Source organism: Pipistrellus kuhlii, unplaced genomic scaffold (assembly GCF_014108245.1).
Source record: "Pipistrellus kuhlii isolate mPipKuh1 unplaced genomic scaffold, mPipKuh1.p scaffold_m20_p_42, whole genome shotgun sequence".
Taxonomy (NCBI): Eukaryota; Metazoa; Chordata; class Mammalia; order Chiroptera; family Vespertilionidae; genus Pipistrellus; species Pipistrellus kuhlii.
This window is the reverse complement of record NW_023425543.1, coordinates 1,109,183-1,133,037: the sequence shown is the minus strand read 5'-3', so window position 1 is coordinate 1,133,037 and position 23,855 is coordinate 1,109,183. Positions and strand designations below refer to the sequence as shown.

General features: G+C 61.2%; 2 protein-coding genes across 7 annotated transcripts in view; one reads left to right on the top strand and one right to left on the bottom strand.

Annotated features, from left to right (window-relative positions):
- The window catches only part of AKAP13 (A-kinase anchoring protein 13), a 149,397-nt gene extending 146,469 nt beyond the window's left edge, over positions 1-2,928 (top strand). For all 5 annotated transcript variants that reach the window (XM_045572005.1, XM_045572006.1, XM_045572004.1 and 2 more), the window contains 2 exons: positions 934-1,294; positions 1,716-2,928. In XM_045572005.1, the coding sequence (XP_045427961.1) occupies positions 934-1,294; positions 1,716-1,765 (411 nt within the window). In that variant the 3' untranslated portion in view covers positions 1,766-2,928. The remainder of the gene's footprint in view (positions 1-933; positions 1,295-1,715) is intronic.
- Positions 2,929-9,593: 6,665 nt separating this feature from the next.
- Positions 9,594-21,874, bottom strand: KLHL25 (kelch like family member 25). Of its 2 annotated transcripts, none has more exons than XM_045572007.1 (3): positions 21,763-21,874; positions 10,515-12,316; positions 9,594-9,703 (listed from the first exon to the last, which is right to left on the bottom strand). In XM_045572007.1, exon 2 carries the CDS (start codon positions 12,303-12,305, stop codon positions 10,536-10,538), a length of 1,770 nt encoding a protein of 589 aa, XP_045427963.1. In that variant the 5' UTR covers positions 12,306-12,316; positions 21,763-21,874; the 3' UTR covers positions 9,594-9,703; positions 10,515-10,535. The 2 variants fall into 2 exon arrangements, with proteins under 2 accessions (XP_045427963.1, XP_036267671.1); XM_036411778.2 differs by lacking the exon at positions 21,763-21,874 and adding an exon at positions 13,389-13,466 and having other exon boundaries at positions 9,619-9,706; positions 10,522-12,316.
- Positions 21,875-23,855: the final 1,981 nt, after the last annotated feature.

Genomic DNA, 23,855 nt, shown 5'->3' with positions numbered 1-23,855 from the left:
TGTCTCCCTTCCACTCTCTGAAAGTCAGTGAAAAACATCCTCAGGTGAGGATGTGAGGGTTAACAACAAGGAAGCAATCAGAACCCCCTGAAGGAGCCCGTAGCCGACGTGGGGAGACGGGCCGAGGCTCAGGGACATGCCAGCCTGTGGGCACCGGGTGGCAGGGAGTGAGCGGCTCTGAGAGCACGGGGGGTGGGCTCAGGGCGTCAGTTAAAGGGAGCCCACCCCTGGGAGGGAGGCAGCTGCTCTTGTGCGAGAGGGGTCGGTGCTAGGGTGCTGATGGAGGCCTCCTCCCCGGCAGCACGGACAGCTGGAGCTCGGGCGCGGGGGCAGAGTTCGGGAAGCCTGGGCGGGCAGATCGCCCGGTAGATCCGCACGTCCTGTGCCATTTGATGGATCGATCGACCCTGGACCGTGAAAGGGAGTTCAGCTGACAGCTCCTGTGTGTGTGTGTGTGACGCAGGGTCTCCTCCCGCCCCACCCCGTCCAGTCCCCAGGCTCCCACGGGCACAGAGAGCACGGCGTGGGGCTCACGGCCCTCGTCCCGCCTTATCTCGGTTTGGCCTTTGACCAGAGTAGAACCGGGTGTAAACGCTACTCCAGCTGCTCTGCTTCTCCCTAAACAGGCTTCTCTCAGCCCCGGAGTAATCCCCACACCTCCCGTGAGCATCAGCCTTCAGATCCGCAGCTCCTCCTCTCTCCAGGTCCAGGGAGTTCTTTTTTAAGCTGCCTCGTCCCAGGCCCCATTAATTCTTTACGGCGCAGGTGTTAAGTGCAGGCAGTGAAAACAGTAATGGCGTCAGAGGTGGTGCTTTTTCCACGTTGTCAGAGCTACTGCGCGGGGAGGGCCGGGCCGGGCCGGGCCGGGCCGGGAAGCAGTCTCTGTGTTGAGGACTGGAGCCTCTGAGCACCCCTCCTCTTGCTCCCGTGCAGGTTTCCCATTCACACACCAAGCTGCTGCGGATCCCGACCTTCCTCCCCAACCCCGAGGAGCCCCCCGTGCCGCCCGCGCCCTCCATCGCCAAGTCGGGGTCCTTGGACTCGGACCTCTCGGTGTCCCCCAAAAGGAACAGCATTTCCCGGACGCACAAAGATAAGGGGCCTTTTCACATACTGAGCTCTGGCAGCCAGGCCAGCAGAGCGCCCGAGGGCCCCGGCCAGGCCCCGGCGCCCGCCGCCCCCTCCTCCTCCTCCTCCTCCTCCTCTTCCTCCTCCACCCGCCTGTTCGGATTGGCCAAGCCCAAGGACAAAAAGGACAAGAAGAAGAAGAACAAAGGCCGCTCTCCATCCGGGGGTGAGTCCCATACCGGCTCCCGGAGGCCGGGGGTTCCTTGGGGCCCGAGGAAGGGGTAGACGCTAGTGGGGGGGGACGGGTTAATGAGAGGGACCCTTGGGGTGTATGAAAGCCATCCTGTCCTGCTTCTCACCAAACCCCCTTGCAACAAACGAAGATACCAGTCCGGGGAGCTTCCTGGGGAGCTCGGTGTGGCACATGCATGCAGGGGGCGGCACATGCCTGCAGAGGGCAGCACATGCGTGCAGGGGGCAGGCTTCCTTCGCAGGAGTTCATCCAGCTCAGGAATGAACCCATTGATCAGGGGTGGCCTCCCAGCCCCCCATCTGTCTGCAGCTTAGGAGCCTTGTGTCTGGGGAGGAAAGGGGGAAGTTTGATTTTTCCTGAATCTCTCTCTCCCCTCCTGTGCCCCCTTCCCCAGACGGCCCCGCATCGGACGTGCCCGCAGAGGGGGAGGAGATCTTCTGCTGACTCCCCTCCGGCTGCCCGGGCACCAGCCCGCCTCCCGCGTCCCCCGCGTGCCGCCCTCCTGCGTGGGCACCGCGTTCCTAGCACCACCGCTCCTCCGCACTCAGGGCGGGGACCTGAGGGCCCAGGTCCCACCGGTCGATGGGCGAGGAGGCCCGGACTCCCACCCTGGCGATTGGGCCGGGGCCGGGCCTGCGGAGGGTGTCACACTGACAGGAGTGTCCCCGAAGTCCCAGCGATGGTGTGGGCTCTTCAAGCTGCAGGAATGTTCCCGGTGCGGTGTGAAGCGCGGCTGCCTGTCACTTCGGGGACCGCCTCTGACACGCAGCAGCAGGCGGAGGGGCTGCCTGTGGGTGCAGACGGTCACCGTCTGCGTGTGCGTGCGGCTGGCGGGATCACGTGGCCTGTCGGTTCCCACCCCCCACTCCGCACCCCTGTCTGCATGTGGAAGGGATGGCAGACACGTGCGAAAACCAGTGAGAAAAGACGGGGTGTGTTTCAAAAGCATACGCCCTGCACCTCTCGATGTTGGTGTTCCGGTCACCGGCAAAAAGGGTCAACGTTCACCGATCAGCTGGGAAGAAATCCTTTCCCGGCTTCCCATGGTGTTTGCCCACACGGGCTGGGCGCGATGACGCAGAGGCCGCCTCCGCACAACCCTGCAGGTGACACTTTTTGGTTGTCACTGACCACGGCAGTGGCCACAGCCTCCTGGCAGATTTCCCAAGGCCACGGCGGCTCCTGGGACGCTGGTCCTCCATCCACAGGGACCTTGTCCCGCCCCCAGGCTAGGCTGGGATGTCACTGCGTGAAGGTGGTAAATAAACAGTGGTCTCCACCAGCGCCGGAGAGAAGGGCCGGCCCGCGGCTCGGGAGGGCTCCCGCTGTCTCGGAGGCCTGGCAGAATGTAACCTCTTAAAAAGTTTTTAAAAACCCGAGGCCTGTTGGTTACTGCGCTCCGCCCCTCTGGAGATGCTTCATGGGGCCCGTTTCCTGTCCGTCCGTCCGTCCGTCCTGTCTTCTCTCCTTCCTTCCTTCTGTGTCGGCTCTGTTTGCTTTCAGCGTGTCACCAGCTGGGCGGCGCCGGGAGGGACCCCGGGACGCGTGCTTCCCCCGAGGCTCCCGCTCCTGCCTTCTGCCCCTCGGGAGCCTCGACCATCCCCTTTCCAAAAACGGAAAACCTGTAACTTGGTGCTTGATGAATCGCAAGCTGGCCTTGCAGATGGAGATATTTATCTTTCAGTTTATTTGGAAGAGGTCTGGTTTAAGATTGCTAGCTAGTTTCGTTTTATTTATTGTGTGTGTGTGTGTGTGTGTGTGTCCCCGTGTCTGTGCGTGTCGTGTCTGTGCGTGTTAAGGGCGAACATACTGTCCCAACGGTTTCCTCTCTGATCACTGCGGAGGGTGAGCAGCAGCGGCTGCTCCCCCCTCAGTGTCTGCAAGTGCCTTGAAGGCCCAAGAGAAACGAAAAGGCGGGGAAGGTCCCTTTCCTGCCCTCCTTCTCCCCCCCCTACCCCCCCTCCCCTCGTCCCCAGCGCGTCCTTTGGCCACGGGTTGTCTTCCTGCCGCCACTGGTCCTGTCATTGAGGTTTCTTACCCGCAGCCATAGACTTGAGGAGTAAAACCATCCGATCCCTCCCTTTCTCCCGTAACCATGTACACACCCCACCCCTCCGCCGGCCACCAGAGACCCCAGACGGCCAGCAGCCGGTCCCCCCCAGCTTTGCGGCACAGCGTGCGCGTCTGCCTGGCTCCCCCGGAGCTCAGCTGTCTTCCCTGTCACCTGCCGAAAGGAAACTCCCTGTGGCTGTGCCCCAGGGATGATGCGATTGGCAGTCAGGGCTGCGGCCCAGAGGCGGGGACAGGGCGCTGTGTGTGTGTGTGGCTTCAGCTTGGCTTCAGCTGGGGACTCCCCTACCTTCACCCCCACCCCCTTCCCCCCCCCCCCCCCCCCCGAGGTTGAGCGTGGGGGTTTTGCTGCTGTGCCTGTGCTTCTGACCTGGGAACTGCCCCTTCGCCGAGTCGAAGCCCCGCCCGGCTTTCTTCCTGGGAGAAGGGGTTGTCTTCTCCGGCGACGCTGGTTCAAGTCCCCGTGTCCCCACGCAAGGACGCTGTGCTTCTCTCCATCATCAGCCTCCAGAGATGAGGTGCCCGGCGTTGTGTTTGAGTTTTGGGGGGACACCTCCCGGAGCCCCCAGGTTTCCAGCACAGACTGAGCTTTCCAGTAGGAGGGGCGCCTGTCATCTCAGTGATCGCCACCCTGCCTGGGTGACCTGTGCACTTTACCCCCCCGTCGACTGGCTTCGCTTTTGTGACCGCTGTGTCAGCTGTTCGCTTCTCGGAAAGTGCAGAAGGTTAAAAACATGTGCATTGCCACCATCCAACCTTTGCCAATGGTCCATCCTACCCCCGTACGCTGTCTGCAGGCAAGAAACCCGTGTCAAGATTTTTTTGGAGAAGGTACGAATCTTACCTTTTTTCCTCCTAAGTCTCAGGGCCATACCACTGAACCTTGTCCCTCCTTTTGCCCCCGTGCCCCTTCTCTGTCACCTCCCCAGCCCGGCGTCAACAGGGTCAGCACCGTGAGGCCCAGGGGGTCTGCTGGGCTTTTGGGGGCGCAGAGGGTTGACAGGACGGGCTCTGCCTTAGTAAAAGGGGGGAACGCACACAGCCTTAGAGGCCAGAACGGGGTCCAGAACTCGCTCCTCACGGAAGCCGTTCCTCCTGTGTCCTTTAGTCTCCGGGTTCTTTCTCCCCAGCGGGGCTTTCCTCCCAGGGGGTGAGTGTCGGCATGGGAGCCGAGTTTCACTCCCGTGTCCATGGTGGCAGCTGTGCCAGGGGACAGCCGAGTCCTGGGAGGGGTGCAGAGATGGGCCTGGGCCCCGAAGGGTGGTTTGGAGGGGGCACTGGCATCGGCCCCCTCCACATGCCCCTGGAACGCGGGGCCGGAACTGAGCCTGCAGGGATGTGGTGTGCAGAGGGTGGTGGAGCCTTGCCCCTGCCCAGGACCCGGACAACACGGCTGTGGTCCTGACTGGGCACTCTGGTTGTCCCAAAAAGACAGAGGAGGGCACAGTGCTTGCCTTCCTGTCCTTTTCCTTCCAACGTAGCGTCACATCCCTCTCGAACCAGCGCCTGGAGCGGACTGCCCGCTGGCCTGCCTGCTGGCCAGGCGTTAGGCCGACACGTGTTTCCATGCAGCCACGATAGGAAAAACACACACACGGGCTGCTTCTCCCGAGTCCTCCTCTGATGGAAGTTATGCAAAGAGACAGGCCACGAGTCACTCTCCATCCTGAGAGGTTCAGAGATGCTCAAACCCCAGCGGTCCAGGCTCTCCTGGCCACAGACCCTGCTGAGCCGCTGCAGACACCCAGCCGGAGCCGGCCTGTGCCGGGCCCCCCTGCGGCCAACGGAGGATCGGCCCCCGGCCCCCGTGCACCCAGCTCGGCACCTCTGCCTTCTGCAGCCGCCCGACAGGAAGGGCAGCGAGAGCACCGACAGGGCCCTGCCCCACGGTCACAGTTCAGCTGTGGCTTCCTGTGTGTCCCTCGCACCCGCGTCTCCGCTCTCCTCCGTGTCTCCCCCGCTGTGTGAACATTTCTGTGCTGAGACCCCATCACACAATGGGTGAAACCCACGTGCTGTATATGCATTTGTAATTATGTACAGAGTAAGCAGTTTCAAACTGTATAAAGATTTTTTTTTTTTTTTCAGTGTGTTTTCTGGAATTTTTGCCACGACATACTGGCCTTGTATTTTATTTATCTTCCCGCCTAGTTACTGGCTTCCGATCCGTGTAAAGTCCCCCCTCGACCCTTCCAAACAAATAAATGTTCTTGACGTCTCCGCTGCGGCCGGTTGTGTTGCTGTCCGTCCTGGGTCTGGGCTGGCGGGAGATACTCTGGTGAAGGGGGACTCCTCCCCAGCTCCGAGGAGAGCCTCCTTCCAGTGGAACCCAAGTCTGCGTTTAGGGACAGGAACCCGAGAGCCTGGAGCGCTGGTGGCTCCTCGGGGACTCCCACTCTTGCTACAGCCGGACTGCAAACCCCGGGGGAGCCAATTGTAGAAACTCTCCCCAGTTCAATCGCTGTAGTGGAAGATGCCCTTTGCTAGAGGATCCTCTGGGAAAAGACGGTGAATTTGCCTGCCTTTGCTCGTTTTCTCCACCCCCATCCCACTCTCCACAAACAGGGCAGCTGTCACAACCTGCTTCAGGAAGGAAAATCTTATTTGCCTCGAGCCCCACCGGGATCAGCTGGATTTGATCACGGAACTCGGGCTCCACGGAGAATCAGCTGCCGCCCACCGCAGCGAGGGGCTGTGTCCAGCCGCCCGTGGGAGCCGGGCCTGCCGCTCCTGCGAGAGGCCCCCCGGTCCCCCTGGACCCAGGGCACGGTGCCCTGTGCCCTGTGGTGCCATGCAAAGCCGCCTGGGAGCTTGGCTTTGCCACTTACAAGCTCCTGGAAACAACGGGAAGAAGAAACGCCTGCCAGAGCGCCCAGTCAGAGGCAGCTGATCAGTGATTCTCATCACTGATGTTTCTTTTTCCCTCTCCCTCTCTGAAATCAAGAAAAAGTATATGTTTTTTTTTAAAGTCTTCTCTAGCCTTGGCAATAACTGCCTCCCCGCCCCCACCCTCACCCCCCAGACAGTGACACACGGGACCCTTCCCACCCACTCACCGCCCTTGGCTGTCACTGCGACTGCGCATCCCCTACCCTCCTGAGTGCCTGCCCCACCCAGCAAGGCCTCCCGTGGGCCTTGCGTTTGAGGCCGGGGATGGGGGTCTGTCTGGGAGGCAAGAAGCTCGAGGAGGTTCCATCTGTCCTTCCATTCGCCAGGGCTGCGGGACCCTCCTGCTCCCCAGGGACCCTGCAGGCCCAGAGCCCGGGCCCCAGCACGGAGCCGGCTGCCGAGTGGCTCCCACAGACGTGGCATTTTTCTGTCCGCAGGTCCCGTGCCTGAAGGAGAGTCGGGGCGTGCAAACCGCCTCAGATTGGGTTGCAGCAAAGGCTCTGCCCGGACAGGAAGTTGGTAACTAATGCCCAGGGCAGAAATCTGAGTCAGAAATAAAAGGAAGCCAAGAGGCCAGAAAAGCCCTTGACTGGTTTGGCTCAGTGGATAGAGCGTGGGCACCTGCGGACTGAGGGGTCCCGGGTTCGATTCCGGTCAGGGGCTTGTACCTTGGTTGCGGGCACATCCCCAGTGTGGGGGGTGTGCAGGAGGCAGCTGATCGATGTTTCTCTCTCATCGATGTTTCCAACTCTCTATTCCTCTCCCTTCCTCTCTGTAAAAAGTCAATTAAAAAAAAAAATTATTAAGGCCAGAACAGAGCTTTCGGGGAGAGGGGAAAATGCAGAACACAGGTTTTCTTTTCCTCGGAGGCAGTAACAGGCAGAACCGAGGTCAGCTGAGCTGCAGGGCCTCAGAAATAAGACAGAAGACGTGTCGGACACCTGGGCACCTCATCCCCTAGTAGCCTCAATGTCGCCTTGTCAGTGACAAGTCCCTCCCAGGGGCCTCCCTTCCCACAGTTTCTGTTCCTGGAAGCTTCCGATCACGTGGATGGCAAGGCCAGCCCCGTGGGCACTGCCCTGCCATTCCAGGGGTGGCACAGTGGGAAAGGGGGCTTGGCTGGGGTCGCTCTGCACCCAATTCAGAAAATGCAGGTGGCAGGGCCCCATATGCCCTTCCCACTCCCTCCCCTACCAGTCTCCAGCCACATTTGGTATCCCAGTCACAGCCTGGCCGGGCCCCAAGCTCCTTTCATATGCTAATTGTCGCTCTGCTCTGCTAGAAATAGTCCCCACAGAGTTCAGGGTCAAGCCTGCCTCCCTCCTGGCGCCTTTGTGGGGCTCGCCGCCTCCGTGGGAAACCCTATCGGAAGGGGTGTGGGGAGAGGGTCCCAGGAAGGCCCCCTGGGAACTGTGTCTGGAGGGGAGAGCTGACTGGGGGGAGGGGAGTGACTGGAATGAGCTCCTAGGAACAGACCAGCTGAAACCTCCCTGGGAGGGTCCCTGAACCCCCTCCTCCCCGCCCCCAGCTGCAAAGTTGGAGCCGGGCAGTTGCCTGGACAACCTCGGTCCGCCCAGCCTTGCCTTTGGTCCAAAGGGTTCCCCTTGACTCCCCTTTGACAAACATTTGGAATGCCTTTTCTTTCTAGAATCGTTCTTTTTTGTAAAATAACTTTCAAGTATTTCCTTATTGATTTCAGAAAAAGGGAGAGATAGGAAACATCAGCGATGAGAGACGGACATCCATCGGCTGGCCTGAATGGGGATTGACTGAACCGTGACCTCCTGGTTCATAGGTCGACGCTCAACCACTGAGCCACACCAGCTGCAGCGGCAGCGGCTGGGGGTAACGCTCCCGCCTTGATGCGCTTGTTATTTCACACAAATGAGTGTCCGCTGGGAGCTCGGAGGCATAGGCAGGAGCGTGCGGAGATGATGGCATTTCTCCAGTGAGCGCTCACGACAGAGCTTCTCCAGGAGGCGGTGACTCTCGGGAGAACGGGGACAGTGTCAGAACCCAGGGACACAACGGCCAAACAACCCGCGTAACGGGGAGCTCTGAGATCTGGGTGCCGGGGGACCTGGGCCGAGCCTCCCCTCGTTCCCAGGAGGGGCAGACCCCCAGCCCCGCCTGGAGGGGTGACCGTGTCCCCCAAGACGGGCCCAGAGCCCAAAGAAAGCAAGAACATCCTCACTCAATTCATTTATTAACTTAGAAACGGAGAGAGGTCCCACCAGGGAGAGCACCCGAGAGAGGTCCTTTGTGCTGTGAGACGCGTGCTGAGCTCAGCTCAGCAGCTGACGGGCAGGGCCCAGCAGAGCCATCTCCTGGGGTGGGGCCCCTGGCTGCAGGGGGGCAGAGAGGGAACAGGAGAGTCTGAAGACTGGAGGTGCACCTTCTGCTCTCAGACATTCCCGAGGGGCAGGCAGCTGGGGCGCATCAGTGAGGGAACCCCACTTCGGATCCAAGTCCCCAAGAGAAGCCCCCAGGCTGGGGCCTGCATGGAGGGGCTGGGAGGGTCGGGCGGGGTTGGGATACACCAGGAACAGATGTCTGGCTGTTCTCTGGGGACGGAGCGGGCTTTGTGAGCCCGGGGGCAGATGGTGCAGGTCCAGTTCCCGGCTGGAAGGCCGGGGTGCCAGGGGCCGGCGGGGTCTGAGCGGTGACCTCGTGGCTGACCTCTGCATTGAGATGCGTCCAGCGCTGGGGGATGTCCTGGGTCTCAGGGTCCCCATCAGGAGTCGGGGCATTGCTGGTGCTTGTGATGTGCTCTGAGGAGGGGCGGCACCCCTGTCCAGTGGCATGTGGTACCCAAGGTCCTGGGTCCTGCTGTGTGATGGGTCGTGGCCAGCCTGACCGGGAGGGAGGTAGCAAGGTCCCAAGGGCAAGCCCAGCTCTGGGGAGGGGCCAGGAGGTTCGTCTTAAACCCAGCTGCCCCGGGGTCATCGCCAGTGAAGCCTCGTGGAGGTCACTGAGGTCGCCCCGCAGGTTTCTGCCCTCAGTCCTGCTGGCCGTCTCCCCGAGGCCTGGAACGCCCTCTGCGGGTGACCCCCAGCAGGGACAGGGACGTGAGTCACGGGCTGCGGGCGGTGCTGCCCCCATCCCGGGCTCCTCTGTGCCTGCCCAGGCCCCGTCCAGGACTTGCGGAAACAGGTGACCTCACAGTCCTGCAAATGCGTCCTCCGGAGCCAGAGGCAGCCCGGTGTGCGCCCGCCCCTCTGGGGGATCCTCTCCCCCAAAACCGCTGCAGAACGGGAAGGCCTCAGGCAGACACCCCGGCCGGAGGCGGCGTCTCTTCTCGTCTAAAACGCAGAGCGGCTCCCAGGGCTGGTGGCGGCTCTCGGAGCGCCGGGCTTCCCGCTGTGGCAGGCAGAGCCGGGCCCTGTGACAGCTGCCGCCGTGACGTGGGGAGGCATGCAGAGCCTGCGGAGCAACAGAGGCCAGGCTGGATGGCGCCCACGTGGACACGTGCCCGAGGAGGCCTCACGCTGCCTCGGCCCCCGTCCCCACCCGGCCGGCAGGTAAGAGGCGGGCGGTCCCAGGCACCTGCCCCCAAGGCCCTGGCACCCCCACTGCTTCCCGGGGTGCCCAGCTCCAACCCAGCACCTGCCCGCTCTTTCTCACGGGGCTGGGTCTCTCCCAGCGGCTGCACACGGGAGGCCCTGGCTCACGTGGCCTGGGGTGTGGCCTTGTCCAAACAGAGGGCTGCCCTTTGCCCCTGGCTCTGGGAGGTGACCCAGGTCACGCCGGAGAGCAGCGTGTTGGCTGAGGGTGGGGCGGGGTCCCTCTCTGAGGCCAGTCCTGACTCCACAGGGAGGGGGCGCTGTGGGCTGTGACCCTCTGCCCGTAGCTGATCTTACTCTACGTCCTGTCCCTGTCATGAGACATGACCCTGAACTACAGCCCTCAGTGCATTCTGGGAAGCCCCTAGCCTGCAGCTGGTGTCAGAGTGCGAACACCGTGGCTTGGCGAGTGCCCTTGGACTTGGCAGACTGGCCTAGACTCAGTGCCAATGTCAGACGAGCCTGGTGGTTCTGACAGGCAGCCATGTCTGGGAACCACCCCCCTCCATCCTAAGGCCGTACCCCATTCGGCAGAGGGGTCACCTGCAAGGAAGGCGCAGGCAGGCGTTGGCTCTGATAAAGGATCCCAGGACCCTTCCTCTGCCCCCCGTCACCCGCTGCCCCTCCCGGAGGGGGCCAGACCGTGCCGGGGGGGGGGGGGGGGGGCTCACCTGGCTGGCTGGCAGGGGCCCTCAGGCGGGCAGGTGCTTCCAGGTGCTGACGAAGGCCGTGGGGATGAGCGAGTAGGGCACGGTGGTGACGCAGCTCCACGTGTCGGCCGTGGGGTCGTAGCAGTCCAGGGTCTTGCAGCGCTGGGTCCCGAAGTAGCCGCCCACCACGTACAGCTTGTTGCCCGAGGCCAGCGCGTGGCAGGACATGCGCTTGGCCGTCATGTCCCCGACGCGCGTCCACTGGTTGGTCTCGCAGTCGAAGCGGTAGGCGGAGGCGGCCGTGAACTCCGTGTCGCCGCCCATGATGAAGATCTGGCTGCCCAGCACGGCGGCCGCCGTGTACCGCCAGGGCTGCGGGCACTCGGCCCGGATGGTCCAGCGGTTCTCGGCGGGGTCGTAGCACTGCACCTTGGACACCATGTCCCGGTGGATGCTGGTGCCGCCGAACACGAAGAGCTTCAGCTTGGCGCTCACCACGGCCGCGTTGCTCACGCCGTCCCGCAGCGGGGCCACCATGCTCCACTTGTTGGCCCCGGGGTCGTACCGCTCCGCCTGCTTGAGGGACGCGGACGGGGACGCGGGGAAGACGCCCGCCAGCGACGTGTGGCCGCCCACCACGTACAGGCGGTTCTCCAGCTCGGCCGAGCCGTGGCCGAAGCGGGCGATGAGCATGGGCGCCGCCTTGGACCACGCTTCGTGCACCGTGTCGTACACCCACACGTCCTTGGACACGCCGTTCTCGGAGCCACGGCCGCCCGTCACGTACACCTTGCAGCCGATGGCCGAGGCGCTGAACTCCTTGCGGGGGCTGGGCAGGTCGGCCTTGGGGATGATCTCCTTGGCCTTGTGGTCCACCTGGTACACCTTGTCGCACATGAAGGTCTGGCCGCCCAGGATGAGCAGCGTGTGGCCCGCCTTGCGGGGCCGGGCGCAGGGGCTGGTCACCACACCGTCGTTCTGCAGGATCCGGCGCTTGCAGCGCAGCGCCTCGTCCAGCACCCGCCGCGCGCCCTCGCCCGCCAGCAGCGGGGCCTCGCGGGCCGCGGCCTCGGCCAGGCGGTCGGAGGGCAGCAGGGCGAGCCGCACCCCCCGCAGCAGCTCGGGCAGGTGGGCGCGCCGCCCGCCGGGGTCGTGCCGCACCCAGCGCAGCACGGCGTCCAGCACGGCCCCCTCGTCCTCCGCCTCCAGCTCGTCGCTGGAGATGAGGTCCAGCAGCTTGTCCTTGGGCAGCCCGGCGAAGTCCTCGCCCTGCCGCACCGTGTCGAAGTGGGCCAGGCACATGCGCCAGGCCAGCTCGTGCAGCCGGCGGCACTGGTGGGCGTCGGACAGCAGCGCCATGCCCAGGCAGTTGGCGGGAGACAGGTTCTTCTCCAGGAACTCGGCGGCCGCGTCCCGCACGTCGTGGAACTGCAGCATGTCGCCCGCCTCCAGCAGCGACTCGGCGTTCTCCTCGCTGAGGGCCACGCGGGACGAGTAGGCGAAGTCCAGCAGCAGCTCCAGCACCTCGGGGTGCAGGTTGTCCCGGAAGTTGACGGCGTCGTCCAGGCTCTCCCGCAGCCCGTGGCTGAACATGGCCTCGAAGTAGCGGCTGGAGGCGGCCAGCACGGCCCGGTGGCAGGGGAAGGCGCGCTCGCCCGCCCACAGCGTGACGTCCGTGAACATGCGGTGCTGGCGCAGCGTGTTGAGGTGGGCCAGCACGCAGTCCGGGTGCGAGGCCTTGTGGAAGAGGGTGACGTTCATGGAGCCTGTGCTGCTCCGCGACTTGCGGGTCTCGTGCACGCTGACCGACATGCTGGGCCGACCTGGGGGGGGAGGGGGGGAACGGGACATGGGTCAGAGCGGCCCTCTCTTGTTTTTATGGAAGGGAGAGGGATGGAGAGCTAGAAACATCCATGAGAGTTAGAAGCATCCACCAGCTGCCTCTTGCACACGCCCCCTATTGGGGATGTGCCCGCAACCAAGGTCCATGCCCTTGACTGGAATCGAACCCAGGACCCTTCAGTCCGCAGGCCGATGCCCTATCCACTGAGCCAAACCGGTTTTTGGCTGATTTAAAAAAATATATATATATTTTTTTGACAGGAAGGAAGAGAGATAGGGAGTTAGAAACATCCATCAGAGTTAGAAACATCCACCAGCTGCCTCCTGCACACGCCCTACTGGGGATGTGCCCGCAACCAAGGTCCATGCCCCTGACTGGAATCGAACCCAGGACCCTTCAGTCCGCAGGCCGACACTCTATCCACTGAGCCAAACCGGTTTTGGCTGATTTTTAAAAAAAATATATTTTATTGATTTTTTTACAGAGAGGAAGGGAGAGGGATAGAGAGCTAGAAACATCCATGAGAGTTGGAAACACCCATCAGCTGCCTCCTGCACGCCCCCTACTGGGGATGTGCCCGCAACCAATGAACGTGCCCCTGACTGGAATCGGACCCGGGACCCTTCAGTCCACAGGCCGATGCTCTATCCACTGAGCCACACCAGCAAGGGCAAGAAGGGCCATTCCTGATGCAGGAAACCCTGATTCCCCTGTGGCCTGCCCGTCCCCGACCCCTCCTCTCTGCTCAGCTCTGTCCCTCATGTCAACTGACTCCATCCTGAGGGCCACACGGGTGCTTAGGGCCAGCCAGTTTTCTAAGAGTTTTCATCCACCCTCAGAAAACTGGTTTTGCTCTCCCAAGTTTGGGTCTACTCTGGAGCCAAACTGGTTATGAGCCACCCCAGGGAGGGTCCAAGCTGTGCCTCCCATGGCTACAAAAAAAAAAAAACAACACAGGCAAATAACCCTGGCCGGTGTGGCTCAGCGGAGAGAGCGTCAGTCAGCCCGAGGATTGAAGGGTCCCGGATTCAATTCCCGTCAAGGGCACCTACCTTGGTCGCAGGCTGGATGTCCGGCCCCTGGGGTCAGGGGCAGGCCAACAAGAGTCCCAAGGTCCCCCGAGATCCGCCTCTGCCTGGTAACCCAAGTCCAGCTGCCACCCTCTGGGTGCCCAAACAACTCTGGTGGGCGGGGTGGGGCTGTCAGGGTGAGGTCAGCAGTTTATCGGGCCCAGACAGACCACAGTCTGGCTCAGTGCCCGCCCTAGAGCCGTGCAACGCATGACACGGGGGTCCCAGCTCTGCCCAGAGGAGCCCCGGCTCAGCGGGTGGGGCTGCGGGAGCGGGGAGGACGGGTCCCAGGGATCCCGGGCGGGTGAGGTGCCAGCCAGGCTTGGGGAAGGCAGGATGAGCGGCCACCGCCCCAGAGCCACACAACCCAGGCTGCCCTGGATTCTGCCCAGACCTCAGCAGGGCGGAGTCACCAGGAGTGGGGCAGGGGCGGGTGGGGCCGCTGGGAGCCCGGAAGGCGGGGCTAGCGGATCTCCCTTGCAGGGGAGGGTGCCAGTCAGATTCACAGGAGGGTGAGGGGAATGGTCCTCACCCCAGAACCACACAGCTCAGTCGCTCATACCTCCCTGAGTCTGCCCAGGCGTCTAAACGCCAGCCCAGATCGCTGACTCCTCGGCAGGGCACACGCAACGCAGGTGGCGCAAGAGGGCGTCCAGAGGTGGGGCCCGTGCGGGAAAGGGACTCAGTTTCCTCCCTGCAGTTTCCTCCCAGAGCCAAACCCCAAACTCCCCTCACAGGAGGAGCCCAGGCGAGTGGCTGCCAACAGGACTTTTTAAAAAATATATATTTTTATTGATTTCAGAAAGAGGACAGGAGTGGGAGAGAGAGAGAGAAACATCAATGATGAGAATCATGGATGGCTGCCTCCTGCACACCCCATAACGGGGATTGAGCCCGCAACCTGAGCCTGTGCCCTGACCCAGAAGTGAATGGTGGTGAACCTCCTTGGTTCATATGTTGATGCTCAACCACTGAGCCACACAGGCTGGGATCTCCAAGCCTGGCCCTGGGACCAGTGTCATGGAAAGCAGAGGCCGGCCCGCAGGCTGCACCCCAACCCAGAGCCGAGTTGCCCAATCTGAATTCCGGACCCTGCAACACCTTTCCCCGAATGGCGCTGTGATTGCTAAATCCTCGCTCCGGCTCCTGTCATCAGACTCTTTGCAAAATGTGGCCTCTCACCCGGTGACTCCGTCCACCCTGTCCCGAGGTGCCCTCTGGTCTGTGCTCCGCGCGGGGGGAAGGAGAGGGCTGAGGGGGGCGGGCAGTGTGGAGGACTCCCAGTGGATAGGAGCGTCGTCTGGCTCCGACGGGTTTAAGGCACAGCTGTAATTGCAGGGCGCCGCCATGCCCCGGAGTGGCAGCTGCCATCTGTCTGGAGGCCCTGAGGGACCTCGGGCAGCACCCCACTCCCCACGGCGGCCCCACCAGCAGAGAAAGCTCTCGGCCACCAAATAACAGTGTTTCCACGGCTCCCGGCCTCGGAAGTTCACTGAAAGCACAGAAACAGAATAGCGAAGGGGCAAGGCCCGCAGAAACACTCCCCTGCTTTACTGAGAGCGGCAGTTAGCAGGGACTGGCCCGTGTGCTGGGAGAAAAATGCACCAGAGCGGCCACAGCAGCTTCCAGGGTCTTAACTGCTGGGCCGTGCAGCACGCATGTACAACACACATGCACGCGTGCAAACAAGACGGGCGGGAGGCCAGGAGGGGGAGGCAGCCAGCATCTGACAGAACTGTGACAAACCCGCCAGAAGCAAAGGTCAAAGGTCCTCCTCGGTGCCAGGAAGGTCAAAGGTCCTCGATGCCAGTGGTTTGTTAGGCTCGGGGCCCCCGAAGACAGCTCAGCCACTGCTGTGTGACCTCGGGAAAGTTAACATGCCTCTCTTGGTCCACTTTTTTTTTTAATCTTTTTTTCCCCTGCCATAATGGGATGATGGCAACAGTCACTGCCTTGTGAGCGTTCGGAGCAGCTGGGCCTTAGCAAGCCTACCCCGCCAGCTGCCTTAGTCTGGTTGCCGTCCTTACCAATGTCGCTGAAGGGAGAACCCGGCAGTCATTCCCAACCCCTGCCCCAGCCCTACTTCCCACCGGGAATAAGGCACATTTTCACTGCCTAGTCGTTTGTAAGGGGTTTGATCCATTCATGACTGGATAGTATTTTGACAATCAGGAAAAAAACGCTATATATATATATATATATTTTTTTTTTTTTTCTGTCGGGCCGGCTGGATCTGGGTCACTCCCAGCCACCGTAATGACAGGGACTGAGGCACCAGTCACACACCACACACATGCGGGGCTGCCCGGGGCCACAGCCCAGGCTGGCACTGAGGGCGGACCCACCACGAGTGCCGCGCTGGCTCAGAGGCCGCCCCCCCCTCCCCCAGCTGCGAGGGCCCCTGGGGCGCGGCTGTATCCATCCTTCCAATTTTCAAGTGGAAAACAAACGAAGCAGCCTATTAAGCACACAAATCTAATTGTTAATGGAAAGGAAAATTGGTATGACCGCTGTGACTGAATCAGGGCCACAGATCACTCCAGATACGCGGCCGCTCCGGGGACAATGGGGCCTTTCTCCGGCTGTTCTGCCTCCCGGAGGCCGCTCCTTCACAGAAAAACGTATACATCGTCCAAAAGGGATATGTGCCCTGGTCTGCATTGAAAATGTGATGGGTTAGGATTGTTCATATCTATTGTGGATTGATTTCTATTTTACTTTCCAGCTTTTTTTTTTTTTTGGTGAAAGGTTTCGAGGCTGCAGGACTGAGCGTTATATAACGCATGCCTCCGCTTTCACGGGGTGAGCCTGCTGGTTGCCAGTGGGCCCCGCCTCAGCCCCGGCCCCACCCCTCCCTTGCGATCCTTGCCTCACCTCACCCCCATCTCCCCTGCAGGGGATGAGGGGCTGGAGCACCGCCAGGCTGGGGGCTGGGTGAGGGTGTTGCAATGCCATTCCTCTTCAGGCAGCTCCTGGGATGTCGCCTCCACACCCGGAGACAACCTGGTTCCCGCTGCTCTCTCCAATGAGCCTCATACACAGAGTCCCAGGTGGGCGGGACGTCCTGACATCACCCTTCACACAGCCCCCCATCTGCCTGCAGCCAAGGCCTGGGAGGGGGGGAGAGGGGGGTCCCAGCAGACCCAGAGGGGCGGGCCCAGCTTCTTACTTAATGCACCCGCGTGTTAAGCACACTTGACCGAAGGCAGCCACTTTAGCTCCCGTGATTGATGGCCGGCCCCGGGTGGGCGGGCAGGCAGCAGCCTCCGGTGGCTCCGGAGCTGGCCCTGCAAGCTGATAAAATGCTGCGGACGCATCGCTTCTGGAGAGGAAGGGCCGCACGGCGCTGGCCTTGCCCAGAGCGCCGGGCTGGCTGGCTGGCTTTCCCGGAGAAGGCGCGGGCAGGAGGTAAGGGGTGAAACCCCAGTGAGGGATGTGGCAACACGTGTTGCAAAGAATGGGTAAGGAACTGTGGTCGGGAGGGGAGCCAAACCACAGCATGCCTGCCGTGTGGACCCACAGCCTGTGGAGGTTCTGACTGGGAGGTTTTAGTCAGGGCGGGTTAGGTTGCGCTGCAGCGACAAACACCCCCAAATCTCGGTGGCATTAGAGGACAGAGATTGATTGATCTGCTCATATTATTGTACATGCATCGTAGTTCCAGTGGGGGGGGGGCACCTCTCTCATCACTGTTGCTCCCGGGGACCCAGGTGACAGAGCAGCCACTGGGCCAGAGAGAAACGAGAGAGAGCACCTTGGGAAGTGTGGGTGGCACGGACAGTTCCGTGCGAGGCCTGGAGGGACACTCGTTGCTCCTGCTCCCACCTAACTGGCCAACACCAGTCACATGACTTCACCCACTCCCAGGAGTACAACCCCAGCACATGGCCCAATGCTGTTATTCGCAAACAAGGGGAAATGACCGCCCAGGGATGGGTGGCAATGATAGTACTATCGTGATAGACTGTCCTTACGAGGACTCGCTATGGACGAGGCACTGATCTGAGTGTCTTCTCTGCTCATCCCCGCCTCAGCCTCCCTCCGGTCCGGGGGCCATCTGCACTTGCCAGGTGGGGACCCTGGACCGGGAGACGTGGCCCATTTGCACTGTGAGCCCAACATCACCGCGGGAAAGGGGTGGCCTCCGGACCAGGGTCTCCCAGGCCCCGAGGCTTGCTAGAAAGACAGCCTCTGTCTCCTGGCCCTCCATCCTGGCCAGACACCTCCGGCCTGGCCCTCGGCAAACCTGGCCGGCAGCTCCCCCTAAAGCTGCTCTGACTTAACGAGGAAAGGCATTCCGTTCAGCTGGAGCGATGGGTGGTCAGCAGGCAGAGCGGGACAGGCTGTGGGTTTCCATCCGACGCCAGCACCCTCCTCTGCCAATCCCAGCCTTCCTGGCGGACGGAGGTGGGTGAGAGTGACAACAAGGCCAGCGCCCCTGCCTCAGCTCTGGTGCAGCAGACATCCTCCCCGAACCAGCTCAGCGCCTCCCCCTCCTTGTGGGAGGAGCCACCCAACTGGTCTTGCAGGGAAGTCTCTGGGGCTCCCCTCAATCCCTCTTGCTCTTGGGAGCTCTTTGTCCATCTCTCTTCTCAGGCCCCACCTGTTCTGGGGAGGCATAACGGGCTCCCCTAAACTGCTCCCACATTGCTGCCCAGCTCCCCTCACAGGACTGCCCCAGCGACCCTGGGAAATGAGTCACCCACAAGCCACCTGGCTTTGCGCCCAGCTCGGGGCAGCCTGGACCCAGTCCTCTGGCTTCTCCAGCCCCTCGCCCACAGGCACACCCACTGCCTGCAGGCCCTTCCCATGTACCAGGGCAGAAGAGGTGATTTACTCACCAAGAAAGGGAGAGAAACTGGTAGCTCAGCCCGCTGCACCCCTCTCATTCTGCAGACTGGGAACAAATTGGGCCCAGAGAGGGACGGCGATTTGCCTAAGGCCACACAGCACATCAGAGCAGCCCTGGAACTAGACTTGCAGACTCCTGCCTCCTAGGTCAGCCCCTGTGCCCTCTGTCCGCCGTTCCTCGAGCTTTTCCCGCCCACAAGGCTTAACCAGTAAGTCAAGCCTCATAAAACTACGAGAAACGCAAGAGGCTGCAGAGACTTCTGAGGTTTTACAGCGACGCAACTGCCCATCGAGAGAAGCGCCGTCCAGAAGAGCATCCATCCACCCATTCTACAGAAGAGCACACTGAGGCCGCACAAGGTAAGGAGACCCACGTGAAGTCATACAGCCGGGGTAGGGGCAGGGAGGGACTCTCAGACTCCCCACGCAAGTGCTCTTTCTGTCCTCGGGCTCCAGGGTGAGGGTCCCTTCCCACTGTGGGCTCACGGATGTCCCACAGAAACAGATAAGCCTCGCCGAGACCCAGGGGTGCAGGGGCGCTATGTGGGGAGCAGGGGAAGGCTGACCGGAAGGGTCTCCTATATCTGCAGGAAAGACGGTGACCTTTCCCAACGGGTCCGGATTCCTGAGGCCACAGAGCGGGCGCTTTTAGGAACAGGTCAGCGGGCCACCAGCGCCCACCCCTTTTCACCCCGAAGGGCACTGACGGGCTGGAGGGAAAGGGTTCGCGGTGAGCAGGGAGCGCCTGTTGGCGCCAGCACAGCAGCGTGTGGTAGTGGCTGAGGCCCCAGGCACGTGGGAACGCCCGTCCGGCTCCCAGGCCCGTGCCCTTTCCCCTGACTTTGCTCGGAGGAGACTGAGCAAAGCCCTTCCATCCCTGAGACCTCCGCTACCCCCCGCCCCCCATCCCCCTATCCCCACAGCGCGTGCTCCCAGCTCCTGACAGCTGGGGGACCTGGGTCAGTCTGGCACCTTTGGCTGAGGGTGGGGAGGTCCAGGAGAGACTGGAACCTGCAGTGGACACGGGGCTGACACCCCTCACCCGGTGTCAGATGGATAAGAGGGGGGGTCCTGCTGAGCTGCTGGGAGGAAAAGCTGGGGTTCGCGCCCTCCCCCTGCCTTGCTGGCCTGGCTCAATGCTCTCTGGCTGGGAAAACTCTTTAACAGCCCCAGCTGAGCCACCTCCATTAGGAGTCCCCACCAAGGATGGAAACCGGCACCTCAATCAGCCAATGGAATGGCCTGCGTCTGGCCACGGCCCGCCCCTTCCCTGACCAGGCCACACCCACCCTGCAGGCTGGTCCAGAGGGCTAGCTCACTCAGGCAATGGGCAGGTTTGGGGACTGGCGGAGTGGGTTCTCCCAGGACCCCCTGGGCAGAAAGGCTGCACCCAGAAGCCACCATCTCCCTGAGGGCAGGGTGCCAACAAAGACCCTTCCCACAATCAACCAATACTAGTCAACAAAGCCCCACTAGGTAAGACTCCCTCAAGCCTCACAGTGATAATAAATAGGGGGAAACGCACACACAGACCTCTCACTGCAAACCACACAGCCCCAGGCCCCGGCAGTCAGACTCCCATCCTTCCTGCTCTCCTCTCCCCACACCCGGTTCCCACAGGTCCCAGGCGCTATTAAGGGGCAGGTGGCGTGTGCAGGTCACCCACAGCCCCTCTCTCTGCACCCCACACAGATCCGGCTGCAGCCCGCTCCTATTCCCCATCTCCCGGAGTCACTCTCCGACACACAAATCACTCCGGTCGGAGCTGCCAGGCCTGAGAGAAGGCTGACTCCATGGGCCGGCCCAGCACAGCTTGGGGGACCCGGGACCCCTGCCTGGTCCTACTCAGAACGCCAAACCTGCCCCCGATTGGGGGGAGCTTGTGTCCTCCCTCTTCCCGGTCGCCATCGCTGGTCTTCACCAACATCCCCTAAGGAGCCCTAACAGCACCCCTGGGCCCGGGAAGCTTCAGTCCCACCTGAGAGGGGGAGACGGACGCTCACGGTCCCCAAGGATCCGAGCCGCGTCAGTCCCCGGAGTCTGGCCCATGGTGAGAAAAGGGGGTTCCTGCCTCTCCCCCCTCCAACCCCCCCAGTGCCACTGACAACTTCCCACCCTCTGTCCCAGAGCCAGAGTGAACCTAATAGCCCCAGGGGCTCACCAGGGAGGCTGACACTCAGGGGGCCTCTTTCCTTCCCCCCCACCCCCCAATCCAAGGGCAAAACCAGCAGCACCCAAGAATAGCCAGACTAGACCTTCGGGCCCCGGGACCCTTTGATCAGTCCCCAGAGAAGGTTTTCTTTCTTTGCTCAGAGAGAATGGGAATGACATGTGGAGGATCTGTAGCAGCAGCAGCAGCAGCAGCAGCATAAAAAGGCCTGGGGGACCCTGGGTGAGGGGTGTCAACCCCGAGTCCAAAGGAACAGCTACTCCAGTAACTATGGGTTGACAAGGAAGAGGGGGGGACCGCCCCAAATGTGAGGGGTCTAGCAGGCAGGGCAAGATAGGGGGACGGGGAGGGTGCACGGGGAGACAAGCTGACTGGAGGAGGAAGAAGCTGGCTCGGGGGCTGCCACCCGGTGGGCAAAGGGGGTGCCTCTGCAGCTCCCGGGATCTACAGACAGATGGGAGTGGAGGGCCTCACAGGGGCGGTGGGCACTGCACTGGGCAAACCCCCTCTCTGCCCGGCTCAGCCCCAGGCCGGCAGCCCCCTGGCCCTTGGGGTCCAGAGTGCAGGGACTTGGCTGGACCGGGCCGGGCAGGGCCGCTTGCAGCCTCCTCTTTCCAGGATCGATAGCAATTTTTTTTTTTTTTTTTTTTTTTTAAGAGAGCGAGCCGAAACCGGTGTGGCTCAGTGGATAGAGCGTCGCCCTGCGGACTGAATAGTCCCAGGTTCGATTCCAGTCAAGGGCATGGACTTTGGTTGCAGGCACATCCCCAGTGGGGGGGGGAGGGGGTGCCAGGAGGCAGCTGATCGATGTTTCTCTTTCATTCATGTTTCTAACTCCCTATCCTCCTCTCTTCCTCTTTGTAAAGAAAAAAAAAAAAAAAGAAAGAAAGAAAGAAATATATTTTTTTAAAAAAAGAAAGAGAGCGAGTCCGCGAACTCATTGAACCAACCACTCCCCAGGGGGGAGCGTCGCCAGCTCCCGCGCGCCTCATCCATTTGCAAAAAGCAATTCTTTCCCTGGCGCAGAGGCATCCCGCCGCCGGGTCCCCAGGCTCCGCGCGGCCTGAGGGGCGGCTGCGGGGACCCGGCTGCGGGGACCGGGCTGCGGGCCCGTCCCCACCCCCCACCCCCAACCCCGCACCATTGTCCCCCGACTCCCTGCAGACGCCTAGGGAACACGGCCCCGCCGAGGCGCACTCACCCCCCGGGCCGCTCCCGAGGGCGGCACAGGGCCCGGCGGAGGGCGGGGAGGTGACCAGTGCCGAGGCCGGTGCCCGATCGCGGCTGCCCCGGCCCGAGGCTGCGCCCGCCCGGACCGCCCAGGTGGGTACTCACCGCTCGGGGCGCCGCCGCTGCCGCCACCCGCTCAGCCCCGACCGGTCGCCGCGATCAGACTTCCTCCGCCGCCGCTCGGCTCCCCTCCCCCGGCTCGCCCGGAGCCCGAGCCACCGCCGCCGCCGCTGCCGCCGCTGCTCCCGGTGCTGCCCCGGCGCCTCCAACAAACTAGTTTCTCCGGCCCTTCCGCCCCGCCTCCCGGCCCGCAAGCCGCAGCAGCCAATCAGAGGCGACGCCTCTGTGACGAACGGAGGCCGAGCCAATCGTTGGGCCCGTAAGGAGGGTAAAGGGGGCGGGCGCTCCGACCGGTACCGTGAGGGGGCGGGGCTGCGAGAGGAAAAAGGACTTCGACCAGATTCTTAAAGGGACAGGCGCAGAGGGAGTTTGGGAACAAAAACCCAGTGGTTTTGTTCTGGAGAGGGCCCCCGGTGGTGGGCAAACTGAGGCTCGCGAGCCACATGCGGCTCTTTGGCCCTGGAGTGTGGCTCTTCCATGAAATGCCACCGCCTGGGAGAGTCTCTGTTGAAGAAGTGGCGTTGGAAGGAGTTTAAGTTTAAAAAATGTGGCTCTCCAAAGACATTTCCATCGTTGTCCTGTTGATGTGTGGCTCTGTGGACTCATGAGTTTGCCGACCACGGCTCTAGGGTTTTCAGAAGGAGGGAACTTTATGGCTGACAGATGCCCCTCTGGCACCAGGTCTATGGGAGCTCCACTCTTAGGTTTTTTTGACAGCGTGGAGGAAACACTTTTTATTTTTATTTTATTCTTTTTTTACTCTGTGCTTGTTTTGCTACCTGCATTATTGGAATAAAAGCTCATATAGGACTCAATGCTATCTTTGCGTCATTGGCTCAAGTAGTGTCAAGCAGCCCGGACCCATGGGTTGTCCAGTTTTTAGTAGGAGCACTTCTGTACCCTGAGAAATACATAATTCCAAATACAGTTCGATTCTGGTCAAGGGCATGTGCCTTGGTTGCGGGCACATCCCCAGTGGGAGGTGTGCAGGAGGCAGCTGATCGATGATTCTCTCTCATCGATGTTTCTAACTCTCTATCCCTCTCCCTTCCTCTCCGTAAAAAAAAAAAATCAATAAAAAAAAAACATAAGAAAAAAAAAAAAGACAAGAAAAGTGATAAGTTCATAGGTGGACACTCAACCACTAAGCCACACTGGCCCGGCGGCTGGCCTTCTACTTTTTTTTATTTTTTTTTTTTATTTTTTATTTTTTTAAATATATGGTGTAGAGGCAAGCGGCCTGAGATCTGGGTTAGAACCCTCACACGCTGAGCAGAACGGGAGGAGGGTTGCTCTGGCTTGTGCATCCTCAGACTCTCACGGGTGAAGGGAGAATTCTAGAACCTGTCTTGACAGGCTTATCGTAAAGATTACCTGAGAGGACGTATGGGAGGGGCCTGGCACCTGAAAGTGCCCCGTGAAGATTGGTCTCCAACTGGCCCAGAGCTGGCGTCTCTTAAGACGTGAGGTAGTTAGGAGCAGTCTTGGCCAGAGGTAGGAGCTGGCAAAGGGTGCTGTGACGGTGCCTTCAGTGGGGAAAAGGCAGTATCAAAATAATTGGCCCATTAAAGAAATAGCACAGCCCTAGCCAGTGTGGCTCAATGGATAGAGCTTCGGCCTGCAGACTTAAGGGTTCCAGGTTCGATTCCGGTCAAGGGCATGTACCTTGGTTGTGGGCACATCCCCAGTAAGGGAGTGTGCAGGAGGCAGCTGATGGCTGTTTCCAACTCTCTATCCCTCTCCTTTCCTCTCTGTAGAAAATCAATAAAATATATTTTATTTTATAATATATTTTATTGATGTTTTACATTTACAATAAAAGAAAGAGAGAGGGATAGAGAGTTAGAAACATCGATGAGAGAGAAACATCCACCAGCTGCCTCCTGCACACTCCCTACTGGGGATGTGCCCGCAACCCAGGTACATGCCCTTGACCAGAATCGAACCCGGGTCCCTTCAGACCACAGGCTGACGCTCTATCCACTGAGCCACACCGGTTTTGGCAATAAAGTATATTTAAAATAAATAAATAAATAAACAGGCTGCATGCAGTCTGCCCGTTGGGGCCTCAACCCCTG